This window comes from Danio aesculapii, chromosome 17, assembly GCF_903798145.1.
Source record: "Danio aesculapii chromosome 17, fDanAes4.1, whole genome shotgun sequence".
Lineage (NCBI taxonomy): Eukaryota > Metazoa > Chordata > Actinopteri > Cypriniformes > Danionidae > Danio > Danio aesculapii.
The window spans coordinates 1,240,821-1,266,761 of NC_079451.1; the positions used below are offsets into that span (position 1 = coordinate 1,240,821).

Here is a 25,941-nt window from a genome sequence, read left to right on the forward strand (position 1 = left end):
GGTCTTGTTTCTAGTCCAAATATCTAAAAATCATTAAATCAAGAAGCATTTTCTAGACAAGCAAAAAAATATTGCTCTATTTTCAGAAATATTGAGTAAAAATTTATTTAGTTTTTCTTCAAAAAACAAGCAAATTAATCCTGTTTTTGGTTTAGGGTGAGATTATTTTACTTACACCAAATTATTCATCTTGTTTTAAGACAAAATGTCTTAATTTTGAATTATTATTTCTGAAAATGACAATTTTAAAAAAATCTTTACTAAATAATAATTTTTAATTCTGATTATTCACATCTAAAATAAAAGTTTGTTAATATTATTTACTATATATACATAAAAACTATTTCATTCCATAGATATTTCAATTTATATATAATTTGTATTATAAACATATATACATCTAAATATCATTTTATTTTCTGAAATATGCGCATGTATGTGTGTATTTATATATACATAATAAATATTGTCAAAACAACTTTATTTTGGACGCGATTAATCTTTTCCCGGCACTCATTTTTATATATTTGGACTATACACTGCAAAAGATGATTTTCTTACCGAGAGTTTTGGTCTTGATTCCAGTCCAAATATCTCAAAATTAAATGAGTTTTTCCTTAAAACAAGCAAAATAATCTGCCGATGGGGTAAGTAGAAATAATCTTATGCCAAAACGAAAAATACGATTATTTCACTTACCCTATTGGCAGATTATTTTGCTTGTTTTAAGGAAAAACTCACTTGATTTTGAATAATTATTTCTTAAAATAAGGCAATATTTTTTGCTTGTCTAGAAAATGCTCCTTGATGTAAGCATTTGTAGATATTTGGACAAGAAACAAGACTAATAAAAAAGAAAGATCTAAGTTAGAAAAGTATTTTTGCAGTGTAGAAACAAGTAAGAAAAGCACTGACAGAATGTCTGTCCTTAGGCTACTGGAAGCGGAGACTGATCCTCCCGATCACCTTCATCCCATTCAGACTGCAGTTCAGAGGAGACTTCAGTGAACAGATGATCCCAATCCCAGCCAACATCCTCCTTAATACAGCAAAAACATACATTTAACTGCAGTTTATGAACACTAAGGGCACTATGACATCAACAACTCCTGTTCCTTTTCACACTATTGATATTTACAACCATATATGATTGACAAATGAAGGATTCTGTTCATTTAAATACTGCAGTAGTGTATAAAAGAGTGAAGTTTTCAAAACATCCACAGCGAATGCATCATTTTCGAGTGTATGGGTTTGGAATCACATGAAGACCAAACCATCATTTCTGGACAAACAGCCACTGCAAAAACAGGGTTTCTGAGGGTTTTATGAGGATAAATTTAAGACATTTAAATGGACACTTTAAGGGGGAAAAAATTGAAGGGAATACAATACAGCAATATGTTGAGAACTTCATATCTACAGAGCAAAAATGAATGCCATGATCATATAAATGTAAGATTTTCTGCTCTGATTTCAGTCCTTAATTTATCGTAAAGCGAATAAAGAAAAATTGAGTTAAAGTTTATTACTATTCAGCAGTGTTTGTTGAAACATGCGCATCAAATTTCACAATAAACATCATAAATTGACAAAAATACAATTAAACATACCGCATGCCTCTTCAAAGTGGAGCTGAACAAATGTACAATCTGTATATCCTGCATTTTGCGTGCTGACATGAGTTTGAACATATCTTTACTCAGTAATGCATAGTAAACAATCTGAGCCTCCCGCTTTCAAAATAAAAGTTCAACATACAGAGTAAGTAAAGCGACTTTTAAAGTGCTCTTTGAAATGTGCATTTTTATTCAATGTTTGACGTAATCTCAACTGAAAAATGTAGAGAGGGCAGGACAAAAAACAGTTTTCAAGAGTTCCCACTTAGATATGCTTGGCGTATAAAGCAGCTTTGGCATGCTGTCCCGGGAGAGAACCCTGAGCTCGGAGATATTTGAGCCCAGGGCTCCCGCTCAGTCGATAAGCATATCAGGAGATCCGAGATCAGGTAGGTCTCGAGAGCTCCCCCTTTAGAAAAGGGAGGAAAAGGAGGAGATGGGGTGGAAGGGGGGATTCTTCCAAACGAAGATAGAACAGTAGGGAGAAAATGATCCATTTATAGTAAACTAGAATCACTCTGATTGGATTATTACTGATTACAGATGAGTGGCCAGACGTGCTCAATCATATCACGTGCTCCTCTCGAAATTAGTTTATGAAACTTCACTTAAAAAACAGTAACGTTTCATTTTCTCACAGCTCTGTCAGTGGTTGAGCTCAAGAGCATCAAATGAAAAGCATCTTAAAGGGGGTGGGCCTTGTCAGCAGCTAGAGAGTATTTGATTGGTCAAGATTTGACAAGAAACTCAAGTTTGAGGTGATGTGAAAACAATCAATTGATTCAGGCGATTGAACTGCAAGCTTTAGATGTTTATATTAGTTTTGTATCTTCTAAACGTTAATTTTCTCGCTGGTTTGGAGCACACTAGCTAATAGATTTCCTGAAAACTAACAGACTTAAACTCACATCTAAAAAATATATATTTAAATTTTCACAGGACCTTTAAAGTCTTTTTTAAGACCCACACAAACTCTGAACATTTTGTAGGAGAGTGACCCTCAAATATGCTGGACAGACAATGTGTTTACTGACCTCTCGTACCTCCTGCTCTGGGGCCAAAACCTTGGTGAGCAACTTCAGGTCAATCTCTCCATCCTGGACACATTTAACACATAGAGTTACTGAAAACATGAAGAGATCCGCAATATAATGCCAAGTCTGCATGCAGACAAACATCATCCCAAAACAGACAACTGTAGGACCTAAAGGCACTGAATTAATACCACCTTTCAGGATTCTCAGTTTTTTAAGTGACAATTTACCCAAAAACTCATCATTTTCTTCCTCTCCATTCATTTTCCTTCAGCTTAGTCTCTTTATTTTTCAGGGGTCACCACAATGGAATGAACCGCCAACTATTCCAGCATATATTTTACACAGCAGATGCCCTTCCAGCTGCAACCCAGTACTGGGAAACACCATGGGAAACAATGTTGGAAACCTGTAATTATTGACTTCTGTAGTAATTGTTTTTCCTACTAGTCAACTCAACGGTTACATGGTTTCCAACATTTTTCAGAATATCTCCTTTTGTGTTCAACAGACAGAATAAAAGAAGCATTAGAACCACTTTAGGGAGAGTAAATGGTGAGAAAATGTTCATATTTTAGGTGAACTGTCTCTTTAAGGAATGACTGCAAGTCCTCACCAGGGTCTGGAAAGCGGAGAACTTCATCAAGTCATTGTCCAGGTCTCTGTAGGTCATGACGCGGTTCACCTGGACACTGAAGACAGCAGAGAAAAATAAACACATGTCTGTTTTATCCTATGAGGCTGGATTCAAATAAACTCTGTTAGTCCAGCAGAAGTCATCCTTGAACCGATCTCCATCATAGTAAGCTGCTTGCTTTTCTGTCTGTTCCATTGCTCCGTTTGTTAGATGTTTGCTCACACTTTCTTTTAGAGTCTAAAGCACGTCAAACGGCAAATTCACACCGTGTCATGCACTCGATTTGCGCCACAGCATGTCAAATCGCATCTTTGCATTGAATTCACATGTAAATCACTCGCACTTCATCAGCGTCTGCTTACTGCACAGGCTGCAAATATTTTTCCCACCACTTTCATATAATGTTAGGACTGTGGCGACTCAGGTGACGTCATTTTTCGAGAGACACTCAAATACATCATATGTGCTGTGTATGCAACGTCTTTAAGTCATATAAAACAATTAATTGCAAACTAAAATAAATATATTTTAATTATATGGTTTGGAATTTTATATTTTATGATTGTTTACATTTTTTGCAAATTATTTTGCATTTAATTAAGTATTTTTCCAGGATCGCAATAAATTGCAATAAACTTTTTGTTGATTTTACGTTGGATTCAGCGATCGCGAATTGCGTAAAGCTATGGGGTCTGATAGCATAGTTGATAGTTGTTAGAAGTCTCCTGAATAGCAGAAAGATGTCAGATTTAGTGGAAGTGAACAGCACATGTTTCAGGATAACATCACGATGATTTGTGGTCATATGAGAGTTTGATGTGTGTCTAATACCTGGGTGGAGCTGCAATCTGCATGGTCAGATCCTCCTCCTGAACTTCCTCCAGGTCTGGAATCACTGGGATGTCTACACAAAACACAAAAAATTGGATGTAAACACCTGCAATACACAGAGACTTATAGATCTACTGAAAAAAATCCTCTCTGCTTCAAAGGCCTTAAAGTCCCCGTGAACCGGAAGCTGCAATGGCTATTCTTTCAACACAATCTCACGGCAATTCGTAACTTTTTGATTTAGTGGCTAATTCGTATGAATTCGTATGATCTAATTCGTACAATTTAGTACGATTTGCTCATCCGCCAATGACGGTTGGGTTCAGGGGTGGGGTTAGGTGCCACGCCGTCTTTTTAAAATCGTACAATTTCGTACGACTGAACTCGTACAAATTCGTACGAATTAGCCACTAAACTGTCAAAACGTAAAATACTTACGTTTTCTCGTGAGATCAGGCTGATTCTTTTCGTAATGCGATGCAGTTCCTAGAAAAACGCTAAAATAAATGAGCAAAGAGTGGGCGTGGCTTGTTTTTTTAGTATGTAGTATATAGATTAGCTTCTTAGTATGTCCAATGTAAAGTCAATGGCAGATTTTTTTTATAATGGAAGTCTATGGGACAGTCGCTAGGGTGTGGTTACTAAGTTGAAAGGTCATCAGTGATAGAGTTAAATGAACCCACGCTTAACTCTGTATGACAGTCTGGCGCAAAGTTAGCTCACAAAGTTTGGTCCAATGTTAAGTCAATGGGACTTCTCCGAATGTTACGGGTCAGTTTACGGAAACCGAAAGTCAGATCAGTTGGAAAAGATATAGCAACTTAATTCAGTATAGTCTGGAGGTTTGGAGGTAGTTTGGTGGTTGTAGTATGAACAGTGACGCATTCTTCTTAGTAGAAGAAGAAGTTTAGGTAGTAAAACAGTATGTTGGTTTCCTCAAGCCACCATAACTAACATCTATATTTTGTTAATTTAACTATACGTTTAATAAAGAGCTTCAGGACAACAGAAACTGTATCCCACTTTAATCACAGAGCTTTCTTTTACACTGCCTGACGTAACAAGCTTGGTTTACAGAGAGTAATATTGACTGATTGTAATTGACTTCAGTTTTGTTTACTCGCCCCAGCCACCTCCAGCTTCCATATGCTGCAAGCGCCCACCGCCGGGTGTTGCAGCGAGTTGCAGCATTTCCCACAATCCCTCCACTCGGCGCAGATGCTGTGTGTCTGCTTGTATTGTGTGTGAAGTGGCGTTTCTCTCACTCTCGCTCTGACATCCTCTTCCGCGCTGCCCCCTGTCACGGCGAGCAGGCGGGCATGAATATTCAGTGTATTTCTGCCCGCTGCGAGGCGCCGCTCCGGCCAGGGGCTCCCCAGAAACACACCGACACACACATTTGGGCGCTGTCAGCGGCGGGCACCCTCAGGACCCGTCAGGCCAGAGCGGCGACCTGCGTTGGGTTCGGGCCGGGCTCCAGCGCTCAGGCCTGCCGGCGGGTCCATCTGTGTGGGGTCGGAAGTCACGGCGCGGCCTGGCAGGAGCCGCGGTGCCAAGAGCCACGCGCCCGCTGCCCGCAACAGTGGGAACCCGCTTTAATTGGCAAAACTCGACAGGACGGAGCGTGGCACCGCTCCCAAAGAAGGACAAACTTTCACAGCCCTTCTCCTCTTTTTTGGACACGCTTTTATTGCTGGAGCGCGTTCAGGTTCAGACAAGAGAGCACACACACTTACAAAATCACCATCGCGCAAGTTTGACAGTGTATTAAACTCAATACATTAATTAATAATGTCTTGGGTAATGAAAGCGGGAACTTTTATGACATTAACTACATGCATTCCCTTTATATTCAACTTATTTTGAACAAGTGGGTCGCTTTTACTGTCGATTAAGTCGATTAAATAAACGTTAATCAATTATTTAAAGTAATATTGGACTTTTAACAGATTTCAGCACACTTTTATTGGTTCAGACACTTCCAAAAACACCCTCACACAACTCTGACAGTATATTAAACTTTAACATAAGTAAATAATAATAATATTAATAATAAAGTCTGGCGGCATGGTGGCACAGTGGGTAGCGATGTCGCCTCATAGCAAGAAGGTTGCTGGTTCGAGTCCCGGCTGGGCCAGTTGGCATTTCTGTGTGGAGTTTGCATGTTCTCCCTGTGTTGGCGTGGGTTTCCTCCGGGTGCTCCGGTTTCCCCCACAGTCCAAACACATGCACTATAGAGGTACTGAATAAGCTAAATTAGCCATATTGTGTGTGTGTGTGTGTGAATGAGTGTGTATGGGTGTTTCTCAGTGATGGGTTGCAGCTGGAAGGGCATCCAGTGCGTAAAACATATGCTGGATAAGTTGGCGGTTCATTCCGCTGTGGCGACCCCTGATTAATAAAGAGACTAAGCCGAAAAGAAAATGAATGAATATTAAGTCTCAGGTAATAAAAGCAGGACTAACCTTTATGACATTAACTACATGCATTCACTTTAAACTACTGAACAAGTGGATCACTTTTACTGACTGTCATGACAATGAGTCGTTTAAATAAACATTATTCATTGATGTGATGCTTAAAGTAATATTTCACTTTGAACAGATTTAGGTTTGTCACTTTTTTTGGTTCAGACACACAAGCACAAACAAAAACACCCTCACACAAGTCTGACAGTATATTAAACTTTAACAAAAGTAAATAATAATAATAATAATAATAATAATAATAATAATAATAATAATAATAATAAAAATAAGTCTTGGGTAAGGCCAGACGGAATCTGCGGACATTTTTTGCTATTTCTGCTGAGAATTTTGGTAAAAATCTGTGGATTTCTGCTGAATTATTTTGGGAGTATCATAACTAAAACCTTAATATGTGAAATAAAAATAATATCTATTTAACTTTTATTTAATGTTTAAAATGCAAATCCAATTAGATTCACTTTATTTAGTAAACAAAGCAAGTCTCTCATATAATATCTCTACTAAAATATTACTGAACTCATGAACTCAGGGCTCTCTCCTGGGACAGCATGCCAAAGTAGCTTATTACCAATCATCAGCTAAGTGTGAACTCTTGAAAACACCTTATTTTAATTTCATGGGACCTTTAAGCTTTTAAATTGCACTTTTAGTATCTTGCAAAACATCATGTACTGTCACCATACCACAGACAAAAAAAAGTTATTAGAAATGAGTTATTAAAACTATTATGTTTTGAAATTTGCTCTCCCTTAAACAGCACTTGGGAAAAAATTAAAATGGATTCAAATGTCAAACATTTTTGCCTTAAACTGTATATTTACAACCATTTCTACTGCATGCCATCACCTTACAGCATTCTGCAAAAGATTTCACATCTCAAGGAGACGAGCGTGATCATTCTGAAGTGATTTTGAATTCCCTCTCAGTCACAAAAGCATCACGTTCAAGCCCATCTCCCTGGCCCTCATAACAAGGCCCCGTTATCCTACATTGATAACTTCTTCCTTTTCTCTCATTTTTAATTAAAGCTAATTACAAATGCCAGGCTCGTTTAGCCGCTGACAAGATTCATCTGTGTTCCTGATACACAAATAAATGCGGGCGGGCTCTGCTTCATATTCATGAGCGCGAGGTGACACCGTCTCCTCATTTCTAAAGCAGTGCGTTCAGCAGATTCGGGCCCCCGCGGACCCGCAGTCAAATTTAATGGTCTTAGAGCAATGACATCGAAAAAAGCCTCGCGTCCAGCAGCCTTCGCAAACACTCCGCTGGATTTGAACTTTTGCACGTCTGCAGAATAATGCACCATCGACACATTTACGCCAGAGTTCAGCATGAGAGCGGTAAAGCTCTCTATGCAAACGCCGTGATTAAGTGGTGCCAGAAAACATTGTTTTTTTACGAGGTCACGACGCGACCTGCGACACCAGATCGAGAGGGAATCAACAACGACATACTGCTTTTTGATGCTGATTTGATCAAAACGTCATGTGTCACGCCTCTACTAGAGGAAAAACACATTATTTATTTATTTAAGAACAATTTTCACAAGACAGAGTAAAGTCGGTTCATACTGAGTGATGTTTGTTAAGAGTAGGGATGCAACGATGAACCGATTTCACCACTCAATTGCATTGCCAACTGTGCACTAGTTTAAAGTTCTGAGCTTGTACACTGAGGCTAATAAGCACGCACACTGGATTAACTATGGCTGAGGTTGTTAACTAAGGGCCGTTCACATGACACGACGCGTCTTTTGTGCGTGCAACTTCGTTATTTCTTTTCATGCGTGCATATTGGGAGTGATGTGCATGCGGTGCGCACTCGGCACGACGCGCTAATGCTTTCCAGGTGCATCTAGTGGAAAGAATGGCTTGAGCGCGCAGCAAGTCACATGACAAAAACTGACCGGTCAGCTTTATACTTTGTATGGAATATACACATTTCTACTCTAAAGAGAGAAAAATATACAAAATGAAAATAGCAAAGTGCCATTCAGAGAGAGGTTCAGATGCCCTTGATTACATTTGTTCTCCTTAAAAGGGAAATACTGAGCTAATATGATGTTTAGATGTACATATAGATAAATACTATTTTTTATTTATTCGTATTTTTATTTGTTAATTTATTCATTGTTCTGTCATTTATTTTCGGTGTAAAATTATTACTTATGGTGGCGACATGGTGGCTTAGTGGTTAGCACTGTTGCCTTACACTGGTTCAAGTCCTGGCTAGGCATGGGACGATAACCGTTTTCATGGTATACCGCGGTTTGGAAAAGTCAAGGTTTTAAAAACCGCCAACATTTTTTGTAATACCGTTCTTAAGGTATGTGTTGGATTTTTTATTTACATTTTTTTCAGGACAACAGTATCTTTAGCAGAAAAGCTATCCAAAGATGCCGTTTTAAATTGTAAAGTGTTTTTGAAACTAATGAAGACAGCTTAAGTCAATAATTCATTTGAATTATTTAGCCTGACGTGTTTACTTTTCCATCATATTATAAATCTTTCAAAAAATTTAATAAATTGTTTTCAAAGGGGAAAAAAGTTTTGGTTTTTTACCCAGACATTTAAAAAGAATATATTTTAGAGCAGTAATCACAATAACGTGATACCGTGTAACTGTGATATTTTTATCCAAAGTTATCATACGGTCAGAATCTAATACCGGCTAGTCCTGGCTAGGTCAGTTGGTGTTTCTCTGTGGAGTTTGCATGTTCTCCCTGTGTTGGCATGGGTTTCCTCTAGAAATCTGGAATGAGTCGTGTGTCTTCACTGACCACACAACACTTTTAATAAACTGCTATTATTAACATTGTTCAAATGTGAGATTTTGTAAGGGTTTCGACAAGCTTCTTACTTATTTAGTCTCAATCAATATCACTATTCTCACTGCGACACCTGAGAATGATTGAATAAATCAACTCATATAGTGTGATTTACCAGCAAGCAGCGCAGCAAACTAATGAAAAGGGTGTGAATGGCTATGCTTTCCATCATAAACGTGTGTTTTGATACTACACAGTGTCATTCATTACACACTGCACACGTTTACATTATGAACTCAATCAGATTGAATGCAATTTCAGCTACCTCTGGAAATAACTGACAAGCTTGAAACATTCTAGGCCACTTTTTCAAGTAGGTTTAGTGTGTTCTTTTAGTTAATCAAACACAATGGAAATGCACCTTTTAAGTGTAAGTGGGGCTTGATAATGGTTTCATTTATGGTTGGAACTCATTTGTTCATCCATTTTCCTTCAGCTTAGTCACTTATTTATCAGGGGTGACCACAGCGGAATGAACCACTAACTATTCCAGCATATGTTTTACACAGCGGATGCCCTTCCAGTCGTAACCAAGTGGTGGGGAAATGGTTTGAACTAAACATAAATAATCAATAATCAACAATCATGTACTGCATAAAGCACAATATACTGCGGTGTAAAAGGCAGTAACTTCATTCATTAATTTGCCTTCGGCTTAGTCCTGTTATTCATCAGGGTCCTTCCAGCTGCAACCCAGTACAGGGAAACATCAGCAGCAACTTCATTTTTGGCAAAAAAAATGAGGTAATGATATTTTTGGGAGTGAGTGGATGAGTATCATGAGCCAATTAAATATTGAGTTAATTATGATAATTTGACTTGTTGCATTCTGAAATCCCACAGACGTTCATCAGAAATTGGTCTGAGAATTGAGGGCAGAAGTTTGACAAGGTTTGAAAAGGCTTTCTATAAAAATAAACAAAATGATAGAAAAAGTGTAATAAAAAATGCCTAATGGGTGTTTAATAAGAATGTGGTTATGGGTTAAAGTCATGTCATTATTAAAAATGTGAAAGGTGAAACAGTAAATTTATCACAATTGTACTGTTCGTGGTTTTCTTTGAGCAGAATGCTATTTTTACTAATGTTTAATGTATAGCTGTGGGTAAAAATACACTGGCAGATCAATAAACTCAAGCAACACAGGCTCATTCTGAAAACGTAGCCCTATATACATTTCTGGAGATCGCAAATTATGTAGCCAGAAGTGCATATGGCTGCATTTAGTTTTTAAAACGAACGCTATGGGCGGGATGACGCCATTGCTGTTCGTGCTACCAGCTGATCAATTACCTCCATATGGATGTTTTTCCCGCTGTTACCAGTTTGTCCAGTAGCTCGACATGTACTTGAGGATTTGAGACGCAGAGAGGAGTTGAGCACAACAACGGGGTTCAAGTCTGGTGAAGGACGGTTCCAGAAAGCAGGTAAGACAAAAACAAAAGCCAAAAAGTAAAATAAATATAATAAAGTAAATAACAGGGTGAGAATGTGGTAAAATCTGAAAACGTGGTAAAAATCAGAAGAGGGCTTTTCTTTTTCTGGATTGCTTTTGAAAGCTTTTGGTTGGGTTTAGAGTAGTGGGTGGGAGGTGGTCAATCGATGCTTTTGAAAACAGTATTGGTTGGGTTTAGGGAAGGAGGAGGGTGGGTCAGTTGTTCGGACAGTGGCCTCTGGTGGATTTATGGTGGATTGGTGAGAACAGCAGGCGTGATTGGCATTAGCGAGACAAATTTGAGATCTGAAAAAGCGTACACAGCGGCCTCTGGTGGACTCGCGAAAACAAAAACTCCAAAAAAAACAAAAAAAAAACAAAAAAAAACGTAGCTCCTGGGAGGTATTTGGTGCTCTCCAGAAATGTATATAGCGGTGCGTTTTCAGAATGAGCCTGGGTTGAAATCAAACTATTTTATATGTCAAATTACTAAGTCTGTCCTTAACGATCAATAAGTTTGTAGTAAAATTATCAACCAACCTATGAAATTTCAATTAATTTTGACATTTTTCCAGACGTTTTCACACAGTTTTTTTCTTCTGGATAAAGTCTTTTTTCTTTAAGTTTGGCCAGAATTTTTTTTATGTGAAAACTGCTATGGTCAATATTATTAACCTCATCGAAAAATATTTCTGACTGTGCCTAATGTGACTTGCCTAATTGCCCTAACTTGCATAATTAACCTAGTTAAGCCTTTAAGTGTCACTTTAAGCTGAATACTACTATCAAATATTATATCAACTAAGGCTCATTATGGATACGTACCCCTGCATACATTTCTGGAGAGCACCAAATATCTCCCAGAAGCTAAATTTTTTTGCTGTTCTCACTTAAACCTACCAGAGGTCGCTGTCGACTGACTGACTGACTGACCGATCCCCCACCCTCCCCCTTCCTTAAACCCAACCCACAGTGTTTTCAAAAGCAATCCAGAAAACAATGACTTTTACCATGTTTTCAGATGTTACCACATTCTCACCCTGTTATTTACTTGTTTATTTTATTTCTTGCCATTTTGTTTTTGTTTAACCTGCTTTCTGCAACCGTTCTTTCTGGAACTCGAACATGTTCGTCATGGTCAACTCCTCTCTCCATCTCAAGTCCACCAACAAACACGGCAAGCTACTGGGAAAACTGGTAACAGCGGAAAAGCCGTCAAAATGGAGGTAAGTGGTCAGCTGGTATCCCGAAAAGGAATGGTGTCATACCGCCCCATCATGTTCGTTTAACGAAATGCAGCCATACGTACTTCTGGCTACATAATTTGCACTCTCCGGACATGTATATAGGGCTACGTTTTCAGAATGAGCCTGTGTTGTATTATATCCTGTCATCATGGCAAAAAAATTAGTTAACAGAAACTATATTGCTTTAAAATATATTGAAAAAATCTCCACATTAAACAATACTCTGCAAAAATGTTTAAAAGAATAAAAATTTCACACATAATTTTGACTTCAACTGTGCATTGATCAACTTAAATGTCATTAAATTGATATTCTGGAAACCCTGATCAGTATGTTATCTCTGTATAATTGCTGTTTGCTATAATTATATATCTTTATTTCTTTTATTGAGTGCTTTATTATTTCTTCCATTATTTAAGGTCTCTATATTGTTTGTGACTGTAGATGTGAGCAACACCTGAGCCTCAAGCAACTTTAAGGCTAAATCGTGTGCGTTTCTCAGAGTGAAATCAGGTGTGTGTGTGTGTGTGTGTGTGAGGTTGATATCTGGTTAACTGGACAAGGAGAGAGAGTGACTGTGTGTGGGGGTGTGTGTGTTGAATCAGGACTGGAGGGAATCATCTACTCACCGCTTTCATTGTCGGAGCCCTCAGGGGTTTGAGGCCTCAGCCGACGACTACAACACACACAGAGAGACATCATGTCAAACACAGGACAGCAGACACACACACAAGCACAAACAAACCCACATTTACTTTTGTACATTTGTTGAATAGTACTTGAAAATCTGTTACAGCACATGAGAATGTGTTTTAAAAGGTTAAAAACAATGTAAATAAACTTGAACACAGACACTGCACTGAGAACACAGCTACTGCTGTTTTACATCTGCCACTATGCTGACACACAGGCATTTGTAGCTCCGCCCTCTTTTGAAAATCTTATTTGAATTTAAATGAGAAAATTTGGATCAAAGCCTAAAAGGGTCAGTTTCAGAGTTATAAAAGAATATTTGTGTGTTATTTTGAGCTGAAACGTCATACACACACTCATCAGAGACTTTTTGTACATCTTGTGAAAAAAGGGGGCATAATAGGTCCCCTTTAAAGACATGTGTTAGGCCATCCGGTTCTAACAGTGGTGATCTAGTTCCTAAGCACAGGTCACACACGTCAACACATCATGTCTTTAATCAGAGTGATTGTTCTCGCATTAACCAAGGGCAATTCCAGCACAACGGTAATTTCCTTCTTAAATCAAGAGCATAAACAAACATGTTTACGCTCTTCAGATTTATCTAGTAATCACTGCGTGTCAATCTGAACGTGAAGGTAAAGTGAACTCACTCCTCCAGCTCTTCGACAGCCGCTCGCCGTCCAGACCTGTGGAGGACAGCAGAAATCAACATCAGTCTCTTCATCTGCTGAAAACTTCATTTTAAAAGAACCCGTTGTACTCTTTAAAGGGACAGTTCACCCAAAAATGAAATGATCCTCTCCATTTCGTCACACTCAAGCACAAAGAACGTTGGATAAAAGCATAAACATCTCTAAAACATCTCAAATTTTCTGAGGCTTATTACTCTAATGCCCGATTCACACGGGGCTTCAGCATCAAGGCTTGACAGAGGGCATGTCTGAAGTTGGGGCTGATGCGATTATCATAGTAGCGTCGGCCAATAATATTAGTCCGCAATCAGCTACTGTCTGAGCTGGGGTATTTGCATAAAGTGATCTGATTGGCTGACGCTTCTGTTGGCACTTGAAAAGTTGAGAAATTCCCTGTATCTGCAGCGAGCGCTTCTGCACCAATGGATTCACAATTCAGTTCGGCAACGCTTGACATCACCCATTCAAAGTGAATGGGAAGCATTGACGCTGCTGTAAATCTCTCAATCATCATTGTGTTACAGTGCATTACGCGTTTTAAAACTATATAGCTTTGATCGTAAAACATTCGTACATTCGTTTATTAATTTTCCTTTAGCTTAGTCCCTTATTTATTAGTGGTCGCCACAGCGGAATGAACCAGCAACTCTTCCAGCATATGCTTTAAGCAGTAGATGCCCTTCCAGGTGCGACCAAGTACTGGGAAACTAAGATACATTATTGTTAAATTATTAGTAGTAATAAAAACGTAACTGATGTTTATACAGAATATTTAACACAAGTAGTCTGTTGAAAGGGTTTTATTAATCTAAATTAAAAACATTACAATTTTATTTTATTTGTCGCCCATGTTAATATAAGCATCATTAACTAAATCTTACTTGTGACCCTCAACTTTTTAACAAGCCAAAATAATCAATTGTTCTTTTATGCCAAAAATCATTAGAATTCACTGTGTAAAAAATGCAGGGTTCCACACAGTTCATTCATGTTGTCCCAACACAAATCAAACAAGTTAACTTAAAAAAATTAAGTAGATTAAACATAAACGGTTTCACTTTATTTTGATGGTCACTTAACACATTTTGTTGAATTTAAGTGGCATTGCATCTACATGCCAGCTAATTCTCATTAGAATAGAAGTAGACTGTTAAGTTGGGGTTAGGGTTAGTTTAAATTGACATGCACTTGCAAAGTTTCTTAGTCAGTTAAATGTTGAAGGAGCAGTATCAGCAGACATTAAGCAGACAGTCTACTAATACTCAAATGAGTATTAACTGGAAGTTGCAATATAACTTTGTCAGAAAAATAGGGACCATCAAAATAAAGTCAGAACAAGCAGCAAAATCATTTTTAAGTGTATTATAGGAAGATCATCGTCCATGAAGTACATACATTCTTTTTCTTTTCAGGTTAGTCCATTTATTAATAAGGGGGTCGCCACAGCGGAATGAACCACCAATTAATCAGCACATGTTTCACATAGTGGATGCCCTTCCAGCTGCAACCCATCACTGGGAAATCTTCCATGAAGTTATTTAGTAATTTTGCTGACGTTAATATATCATAACTCAACTTCAGATTAGTAATATAAATAGCTAAGATCTTAATACGCATGTTTCACAAGGTGATTTTATCAGTAATAATTAGATTTAAAAAAACAAACAAAGATTCCATATGTTCAATTAGTTGCATCACAGCCAGATATTGTCCTATCCTATCAAACCATATCAACTGAAAGCATTTTTCAGCGTTCAGCTGATTTAAAACATTTCATTTAAAAATGACCCAGAGTTACATATTGAGCATTTTCCCCTCCATATCGTCACTAGATCACATTAATATAAAATGATGCATAAAGTATAAAGCTCAACGAAAACACATGAAAAGTTCTTGTCTACAAAAGCCCAATAAATAGTTCTTTATTCCTCACACAGTAAACTGTGATTCTTGCTCATTCTGCTGGTGTTTAGCGCCACCTATTGGATTCTAACAACAATTCCTGTGGAGAATCTCCAAAAACACAAGTCTATGACATTACCGAAGCAAGCATTCAGCTAACCTTAGAGTTACATTCGATATTATTTAAAGCAACAATATGATTAAATGTCAATAATGCATTGATAACTTTCATTACTCAACTCAGCACTCAACTCTTCGGTGATACCATTAGAACAATAAACTGAACTCAAGTAAATGGACTGCTCATTAACGTTTAGGTGAACTAAAAGAACATTTCATGTGACTGAAGATTGGTAAATGCTGACGTAGATGTCGCCACTGGCTTGCTTGGTTTGAGACTTGCTGCGCATCAATGGATTTGCTCTTCAGTGTTTGGACTTTCAACACTGAGCTAAACTAAACTGAGCTTCAACTCTGAAAACTAGACTGACTAGAACTTCAATGTTAAGCTGCTTTAACACAATCTTCATTGTATAAGTGCTATAGAAATAAAGATGAACAGAATAAAATACAATAGATGAAGTCTTCAGTCTGTTTAGCACTCGTTCCGCTTCTCTCCATTGCGCCCTGTGTGACGCATCATGCTAAAACTGTCTGGAAAAAAAGTTGTTGGGGATAAAATATATTGTGACAACTTGGCTTCAAAGCTCCATCAATAAACTGACAGATCATTTAGTGTCAATTAGGAGTGATAGATCTGCAAATCCCAGGATTTCTGCTGTGGGATTAGCTGCAACAGAGCGCCGGTGATTGAGCACGAGGGGTGACATTGAGATGAAGAAAAAAGTCCTTGTCTTCTTCAGAGGGGACGATTACTTTGTTTCAGGAGGAGAATCAATGCGTCCAGAAGCCCTTTAACACCTCCAGCCAACGGAATCGAGATAAGTTTGACAGACGCTCAGAAGTGACATTCCTGACCTTTACGTAGCCCAGCCAATGCTTACATTGAGGAAAATGCTAGCATACTTTCATTTCAGCAGTATGGAGCATGCACACTGTTCACTGAATAAATGCTGGGTTCATTGTTAAAACAAAAAAGGAATTTAACTGTTAAATATGGTAGGAACATATGTTGTGGTAGGAAAATATGGTAGGAAAAGGTATACATAACATTTTAGAAAAGACCTTTTCAATTGATTTCAGCTTGGGGTGGCACGGTGGCTCAGTGGTTAGCACTGTTGCCTCACATGAATAAACATTATTTATCAACATTAGACTCTAATGTGCATGACTGAAGAGAAAAAACCTAAAAAAGAAGCACAGTAATGTTAACAAAAAAAAGCATAAAACTTGAAGTGTCATGCAGGGAATTATGGGAAAGTGAGTTTACGGTTATTCACTGCATATATTAAGGAAGCTTTCTGTTTAACATGTTACGGATTTTTAAGTGTTGAAATCACGGACATCTTTATAGTGCTGTATTAATTCAACATTGGATCAAAAAAATTGGACAAACACCAAAATAAAAAAGATAAAATTGTATTCATGCATTTTATATTTGACCCAGCGTTGGGTTAAGAACAGTCAGCATTCTGCTTTAGAGTGTTTACAGTATGCATAGTTTCTGTATGCATAAAATACAGTGCATGCTCCATACTGCTGTGTAAAACATATGCTGGATAAGTTGGTGGTTCATTCCGCCGTGGTGGCCCCTGATGAATAAAGGAACTAAGCCGAAGGAAAATGAATGAATGAATGAATGAATGAATAAAATAAAAAGATTAGTTGTCATGACTTATCATATCATCTTTATCATATCATAAATACAGCCAAGAAATGTAATACCTTTAACTTAATCAAAATATTAAATAATAAATATACAGTTAATGAAAATGTCATGGACACTTAGGGACTTTCAACAAATAGTATTTGTCAATGTTTTTTTTAACCATTTTGATGTGGAGATGCTAGTTGTGTATGACTTTTCTTGATATAGAGGTGTGTTTTTGTTTGTTTATTGGTGTAACTTTGAATGGTTTATGTGGAATATATTTTGAAGGGTTGTTTTTTGTTGCATTTTTTAAGCATTTTGTTGTTGTTGGTATTTGTATTTTGTATTGACGTATGGATGTCATTTCTGCAGTAATTCAATCTTAGCATTTCTATGCAGAAAACAATTAAACCTTAAAATGTATATCTTACATATTGCATTGAAATTCTGTGTAGTATGTTAACCTTGCAGCTCCATTCGGACCTGAATCATTTTTTTCTATATCACTACTGTTTACCCTTTATTATTTCACTGGCAGACATTAGCAGAGAGTAAAACACATTTAGCAGGAGACGCTGCCATCATGTGGAGACTGAGCATCACAACAGCACACACAGATCATGGAGGAAGAAGTGTTTTAAAATAAATAACAATGAAGAAAACGGCACTCCAAAACTCATGCTACCCTCAACATTCTTCTTCTTCTTCAAAAAAAAAAATAATAATAACCTCATCTACACGAACAAAGCATTCATTTTATTAAATGACTTTAGATCAGGACTAGCATCTGGAGCTAAAGCACATTGTTGCTTGAGAAAAGCCTAGTCTGAGGACTTTCAAACAAATGTAAAAGGTTTAAAAAGACAGACAGACAGACAGACAGACAGACAGACAGACAGACAGATAGATAGACAGACAGACAGATAAACAGACCGACAGACAGACAGACAGACAGATAAACAGACAGACAGAAAAACAGACAGGCAGAAAAACAGACAGACAGACAGACAGACAGACAGACAGACAGACAGACAGAAAAACAGACAGAAAAACAGACAGAAAAACAGACAGACAGACAGACAGACAGACAGACAGACAGACAGACAGACAGACAGACAGACAGACAGACAGATAGATAGATAGATAGATAGATAGATAGATAGATAGATAGATAGATAGATAGATAGATAGATAGATAGATAGATAGACAGACAGCAGGCAGACAGCCAGACAGACAGACAGACAGACAGACAGACAGACAGACAGACAGACAGACAGATAGATAGACAGACAGACAGATAAACAGACCGACAGACAGACAGACAGATAAACAAACAGACAGAAAAACAGACAGGCAGGTAAACATAGAGGCAGACAGATAGACTGACAGACAGACAGACAGACAGACAGACAGACAGACAGTCAGACAGACAGATAAACAGGCAGACAGATAAACAGACAGACAGGCAGACAGACAGACAGACAGATAAACAGACAGACAGACAGACAGACAGACAGACAGACAGACAGACAGACAGATAAACAGACAGGCAGGTAAACATAGAGGCAGACAGATAGACTGACAGACAGACAGACAGACAGACAGACAGACAGTCAGACAGACAGATAAACAGGCAGACAGATAAACAGACAGACAGGCAGACAGACAGACAGACAGATAAACAGACAGACAGACAGACAGACAGACAGACAGATAAACAGACAGGCAGGTAAACATAGAGGCAGACAGATAGACTGACAGACAGACAGACAGACAGACAGACAGATAAACAGGCAGACAGATAAACAGGCAGACAGATAAACAGGCAGACAGATAAACAGGCAGACAAACAAACAGACAGACAGACAGATAAACAGACAGACAGACAGATAAACAGACAGACAGACAGACAGACAGACAGACAGACAGACAGACAGACATGTACTGACTTTGCATTAGCGGTAGTGGAGCTTTCTTCTGCCCATCCTCCCTGACGACGGGTGGGTTTCGGCGGAGGACCCTGAAATCAAACACACACAACAATCAGTTCATCCACAGCATACCTCAACTTTGTATGAGCACAGAATCAGGCACATTACCTTTACATTTACCTTTCAATTCAAGACCCCTCTAACCAAAGACACTTACAACGAGGAATTACAGAGAGACACTAACAGTTTACAACTATAACTCAAATATTCAAGTGTGCATGTTCGAATATTTCAGATATTAGACCAATATTGTTTATTTAGATCACTTGAGAACTATTCATTTCCCACTATGCCTATTTTCCACACGTTAAAACAACAGTTCAATGATGAACACTGCATTATTCCTGGTTTAAAACAAAATCTAAATATTAGGGATGGCTGATAGAGGTGTGAAGCTACACTGGTCTCACGGTTCAGTTACGATTATCATGCCATTGATTCGGTTCAATTTGATATCTCGGAGCATTGACGATGCTTTCCATACACAATTTATATTGTACTTCACAGCAACAACAATTCTTGTATTAAAAAGTATCATTTATAAATACATTTTCTGTGTATTTGTAATACAATTTTGTCCTTTAATACAAGCAGTAAGATATATGAACTGTGTCTTTAATTTGACCTCCTCAAAGAAAATACTCTTTGAATGTATCAAACAAAACTCAAGTACACGGACAGAACAACATAAGCATTTAAAGCAAATTAACGAACGTAAATATTATCCCACAGTGGTGTGAAAAATGAATTGCCCTTTACTGATTTCTTATTGTTTTGCATGTTTGTCACACTTTAATGTTTCAGATGGAGCGAGTTGTTAAACGCTTATAATTGGTCACGCGCTCAACAGAAAAGGCTGCGACTGGCTCTAACGCTCTGGCGCTGTTCATCGATGACTGACGCTGATAAACGGCAGAGGTGATCACAGCTGATCCCTGACAGATGAGGTGGAGAAAACTCGCTCTGTGATTTACATAAAAATTTTTACATTACATTTTACGCATAAATTCAATTAGAATTATTGGATGGAAATATATCTAGTGTTTCATGAAGCCTAGCTTTGCCTACCACTACTAAATATAGCTGTGAAAACTCAATACAGCAATAAATATATCTTTATACAGCGGTGTTTGAACAAATTTAAATTAGTTTTCCAAACTGGCAGATCTCAATTATTTTCTTATTTGTTTTTGAGCTTTTTTTTGGATCTCAGCGTGATGTCTGGCTTTTGAGGATCTTTTGGTCTACTTTGTCAGGCAGGTCCTATTTGAGTGATTTGCTGATTGCAGGTGCAGCAGTAATCAGCCGTGGGCGTGGCCACAGAAATTAAATTCAGGTGTGATAAATCAGAATCAAGTTATGTTTTAATGCAGGGAAAACACTTTTTCACACAGGGCTATGAAGTTTTGTTTCGTTTTGCTACGTTCAATTTTGTTTTCCTGTAATAGTAAAACCCTTTATTTAAAAACTGCAAGATGTGTTTGTGTTATCTTTGACTAATATTTAGATTTATTTGATCATCTGAAACATTAAAGTGTGACAAACATGCAAAACAATAAGAAATCAGTAACGGGCAATTACTTTTTCACACCACTGTGTATCTATTCCTTATTGTATTCTTTGGTAAAACGCTTTGGTAATACTGCAACAAAATGTCTAGCCAATAAAGCTATTTGAACTTGTATATGAAGAGCGGCTTATTCATATACAGTAGTTACATTCTCAGAAAGCACTGAAGGGGTCTGCGGGGTGTTTAACTGTGGGAACGGCTCTGACCAGGCATGACCCAAAATAACTTCACAGAGGAAAAAAAAACACCCATCTCCCTCTCATTCTTTAATTCTGAAAATAGTCAATTGGGTTACGATGGCGGATCTGAGAGCATCTGAATAACAGCCCAGCTTTAAAATGACAGAATTCCTCAGGGCACAACAGGGGTGGGCAACCCGCAAATGCATTTGGGATAAAAAAAAGAGGCATTTCTCATTACCAAATTGGGTCTGCAAATAATCCAGAGCCCTGCAGGAATTCAGTTACTTCCAACATAAAAAACACAGCAGAGCAAATAAACTTCCGCTGCTGGGTTCCTTCAGAAGGGTCATTTGTAAATCCTGATGTCAGGACGGCTGCGGGAAAGGAACGCGCCGCATTCGCAAACCGAGTCACAGAAAACAGGTCAGCAGAGAGAATGTTCCAAGGCTGACATAAATATATCTAATTTTGGGGGTATTTTTTGTTAATAATAATTAATCTTCTGTGGGATGTATTTTTTTGCTGTTTGATAAATAAATAAATAAATAAATAAATAAATAACCAATGTTAGGTCGTAATTAATTGAATCATTCATTCAAATGATTCCCTTAAAGGGATAGTTCACCCAAAAATGAACATTTTCTCATCAGTTACTCACACTCAAGTGGTTCTTTTATGAATTACTGGTAACACTTTATTTGAAGTAACAGATGCCACACAATTACTAGCTTACTACCTTTCTATTAATAATTGATTATATTATAACTTGAAACATGTTTGCAGAATTAACTGTGAAATAGCTGGAGAAATGAACAAAGTTAAAGATGTTGTATGTACATTTTTTTTACTTTTAAGCATTAAAATACCGTATGTTTGCAGATGTTTAAGAACTGCTAAGTGAATTTTCTCTGTTTATCAGAGAAACAATGCTACAGTCAGTTATTCTCCTTTGAAAATGTGCACTCTGTGTCAAAATGTCTGTCTTTGTTTTGGTCTCTATAACCAGCCCACTACCAATTCACCCAATTATATTCCAGCACACCAATGGTGATAACATCAACAGCCTGAGGTATCAAGACATTTGTGCTGCCCATTACATTACAAACCACAGGAGAGGGCAAATTCTCCAGCAGGATAGCGCTCCTTCTCATACTTCAGCCTCCACATCAAAGCTCCTGAAAGCAGAGAAGGTCAAGCTGCTCCAGGATTGGCCAGCCCAGTCACCAGACATGAACATTATTGAGCACGTCTGAGGTAAGATGGAGGAGGCGTTGAAGATGAACACAAAGACTCTTGATGAACTCTGGGAGTCCTGCAAGAAGGCTTTCTTTGCCATTCCAGATGACTTTATTAATCAGTGATTTGAGTCATGTCAGAGATGTATGGATGCAGTCCTCCAAGCTCATGATGGAGTCAGACACAATATTCATTCTGTTTCCACTGCAGCATGACCACATATTCTATACTGGACATTATTGAAGGTTCAGTGACAAGACTTCTCAACTGAGGTCTTGACTGAATGAGGCTTTTGGTAGTGAATAAAAAAGGCTAAACAAATTAAGTGTTACTTGGAACAGTTAATACAACAAAAAAGTTTAGAATCAGTTGGCTTGATTATATTACATTATTACACTTATATAACATTTATTTATTGGTTACATTACCACAAAATCCGTCCCTTTATTAAAAGTCATCCGCTCTGATGTGGTTTGCTTCAGGAGCATAAAACATGCATTTTTAAAGAATAAGCAAAGCTCTGACTATAGAGACATGTGGAAAACGAGCATGTCGCTCATCATGGCAGAAAAATGTATTTCATGTAGATGTGAGGTCACGGGGGACTCAAGAATGCTGCTTTTTACATCGGAAAACGCAGCCTAATTTGGAGAGTTTACAGAAAAAAAAGCATAGCTAGGATTCCGAGCAGACTTGATGCACGGCTCTCAGCACTCATGGGGACGAACCCAGAGCGACCAAAGATGGCATGCCACGGATGCCGATGCCCTGCAGTAACGCGACAGCTCCGCCAAATATGCCTTCAACAATCTTCAGTTCGTGTGTAAGGGAGAAAAGTTCACCGAGTCAACGAGGCTTAAAATAGAGCCCCGGAATAAACCAGCGCTCAGGACAGTTACACACACTTTACACTCCACGCAGGTTTAAAGGGATAGTTCACACAACAATTTTAATTTTGTCATAGTTTACTGATTTTTATGAGTGTTAAACACAGAGGAAAATATTTTGAAGAATGTTGGAAACCTGTAACCATTGACTTCCATACTATTTGTTTTTCCTACTATGGAATTCAATGGTGATAAGTTTCAGCTTTCTTCAAAATATCTAAATATTATTGTTCAGCAGAAGAAAGAAACTCATAAAGGCTTGGAACCACTTGAGGAAGAGTAAACTTTTATTTTTGGGTGATTATTTCAGGGGTGAACAATTTGTTACAGTTTTTAGTCACAGCTTATAACCATTCTATCTTTATTGCTTTAATGGGGACCTATTATGCCAAAATCACTTTTATAAGGTGTTTAAACACAGTTGTGTGTCAGCAGTGTGTGAATATAATCAGCTTCTAATAGTAAAGATGTATTTATTGTATTTGTTCTAATCCGACTTGATATAAACAGTCTGCAGAAACACTTTGGTTTTGAAAGTCTTTCTGAATTGACAGCTAGGATTGACAGCTAGTGGTTGAACTAGGTATTGCACTCCAAATTTAAAATACTGGATAGGTTGTTTTTTTACACCCGATCCCTCTGATGATGACTGTAAGCAAACAGGGATTACCAGATTGATGATACAAACAGGACCGAGTACGTCTGAAGATCGAGCCATACACTGTAAGCTGCTCAGCTAATGTTTATATTTGTAATGTTTGTTAATTACAACCACTTCATGCAGATTTTTATAACTCTGTGTTTTATTTCCGAGGCTGCTATTGTCCTCAAATTTTCAGCTGCAGCCTCATATATTGATGCAGCCTTGATGACTGAAATGAAATACTCTGTTTTTCCACCAAGGCAACCCGGGGTGGTGGAATATATTTAGGGTAAACTGGCAGTGGGCTGGTTATAGAGACCAAAGACAGACGTTCTGACACGAAACACACATTGGAGAATTAATATTTTAATTTAATTATTATTAATTAATATTAACTAAATTAATATTAATCCGGGGTCGCCATAGCGGAATGAACAGCCAACTTATCCAGCATGTTTTTACGCAGTGGATGCCCTTCCAGCTGCAACCCACACTCATTCACACTCATACACTATGGACAATTTAGCTTACCCAATTCACCTGTACCGCATGTCTTCAGACTGTGGGGGAAACCGGAGCAACTGACGCCAACTGACCCAGCTGAGGCTTGAACCAGCAACCTTCTTGCTGTGAGGTGACAGCACTACCTACTGCGCCACTGCATCGCCATTAGCAAAGAGAAGAGCCAAAAACTTACAGCACTTTTAAGGTTATTTGGATTCTGATATTTCAAGTTAAAAAGTAAATGTTCTAATAAAACTTTGACAGCGGTGATGTAGAATGTAAATGTGCTTATAAAATAACTTCAGAATTATTAGCCCTACTGAATTATTAGTTCCCCTGTATATTTTTCCCCCAATATCTCTTTAACGAAGAGAAGATTCTTTTTCAACACATTTCTAAACATAACAGTTTTAATAACTCATCTCTAATAACTGAATTATTTTCTCTTTGCCATGATGACAGCACATAATATTAGACTAGATATTCTTCAAGTCACTAGTATTCAGCTTAAAGTGACATTTAAAGGCTTAACTAGGTTAAAGTTAGAGTAATTGAATAGGCAAGTCATTGTATAACAGTGGTTTGTTCTGGAGACAATCCAAAACTAATATTGCTGAAGGAGCTAATAATATTGACCTTAAAATGGGTTTTAAAATAATTAAAAACTGCTTTTATTCTAGCTGAAATGAGTGTGAGACTGACCTCTGCTGCAGTGCTGATTGATGAAGACGATCTCCTCTGCCGAGAGTCTTCCCCGTTTATCATCTCAGCCGACTGACGCGCTCTTCTGCCTGACCGAGCCACCTGAAAAACAATAATACTTTATCATCATCATCATCATCATCATCATCACCAACATTCAGGTTGTTGCTAGAAGCAATACAGCTGCGGCCCGAAGTTAACAAGAACATATATTAGTTAATAAATTACCCGTTAATTCTATTTTCTTAATGTCTTAGATTGTCGAATGTCGAGATTGTGAAATTCTTCATTGTATTTTATTTACATATTCAAGATATTCTTTACAAATCTGCAGCAACTGCGAGATGCTACTAAGTCAATATGGAGTAAAATCTCTGAGGAATATTTCCAGTATCTTGTTGAATCTACGCTACGAAGGATTAAGGCAGTTCCGAAGGCAAAAGGGGGTCACACCTGGTACTAGTAAGGTGTACCTAATAAAGTGGCCGGTGTCTGTAAACGAAACTACATTCTTCTCAAAGATGATATATAATGTTTTAGAGCATTATTTTGCATCAACATTACTTTACAACTGTATATATGGTCATCTTATTACTGTAAATACACGCTCGGCGTGAAGAAGTCATGTGGTCTTCCTCTACTGTTGCTATGGTAACATGACGCGCCACCTTTGTTTACATTCGACGCAAACAGAGTACAGGACATTTCATTACACGTTTAAACGCACACAAACAGCAGCAGATCAGCTTATTTCTGTCCACTAGAGCTGACTGATCTGAACGAGCTGTTCTTTACTCAGGACTTCACATTGTGTTTAACCCGCAGAACACTGGTGAACTGCAGTTTGAAACGCGAAGTGAAAGAAACAATCACAAATGTGCGCTTTCCGAGCTCTGCTGCGCGTCTGGAAAACCAGTCTGTCTGCTTAATGAGAGGCAGACGTTTATAAAACAGTTTAATATCCATTCAACTCACATTTTTAGTGAATCCGCCGTCTGCCAGCTGAAGACCGTCGTCCATTTCTAACGGAACGCGTCCAGGA

General features: G+C 37.9%; 1 protein-coding gene across 1 annotated transcript; it reads right to left on the reverse strand.

Moving 5' to 3' along the window:
- Positions 1-317: 317 nt before the first annotated feature.
- Positions 318-25,941, reverse strand: LOC130244659 (intraflagellar transport protein 43 homolog). The gene is made up of 9 exons (XM_056477180.1): positions 25,875-25,941; positions 24,900-25,001; positions 19,134-19,204; positions 13,469-13,504; positions 12,752-12,798; positions 4,122-4,194; positions 3,270-3,345; positions 2,654-2,716; positions 318-1,039 (listed from the first exon to the last, which is right to left on the reverse strand). Exons 1-9 carry the CDS (start codon positions 25,917-25,919, stop codon positions 929-931), a joined length of 624 nt encoding a protein of 207 aa, XP_056333155.1. The 5' UTR covers positions 25,920-25,941; the 3' UTR covers positions 318-928.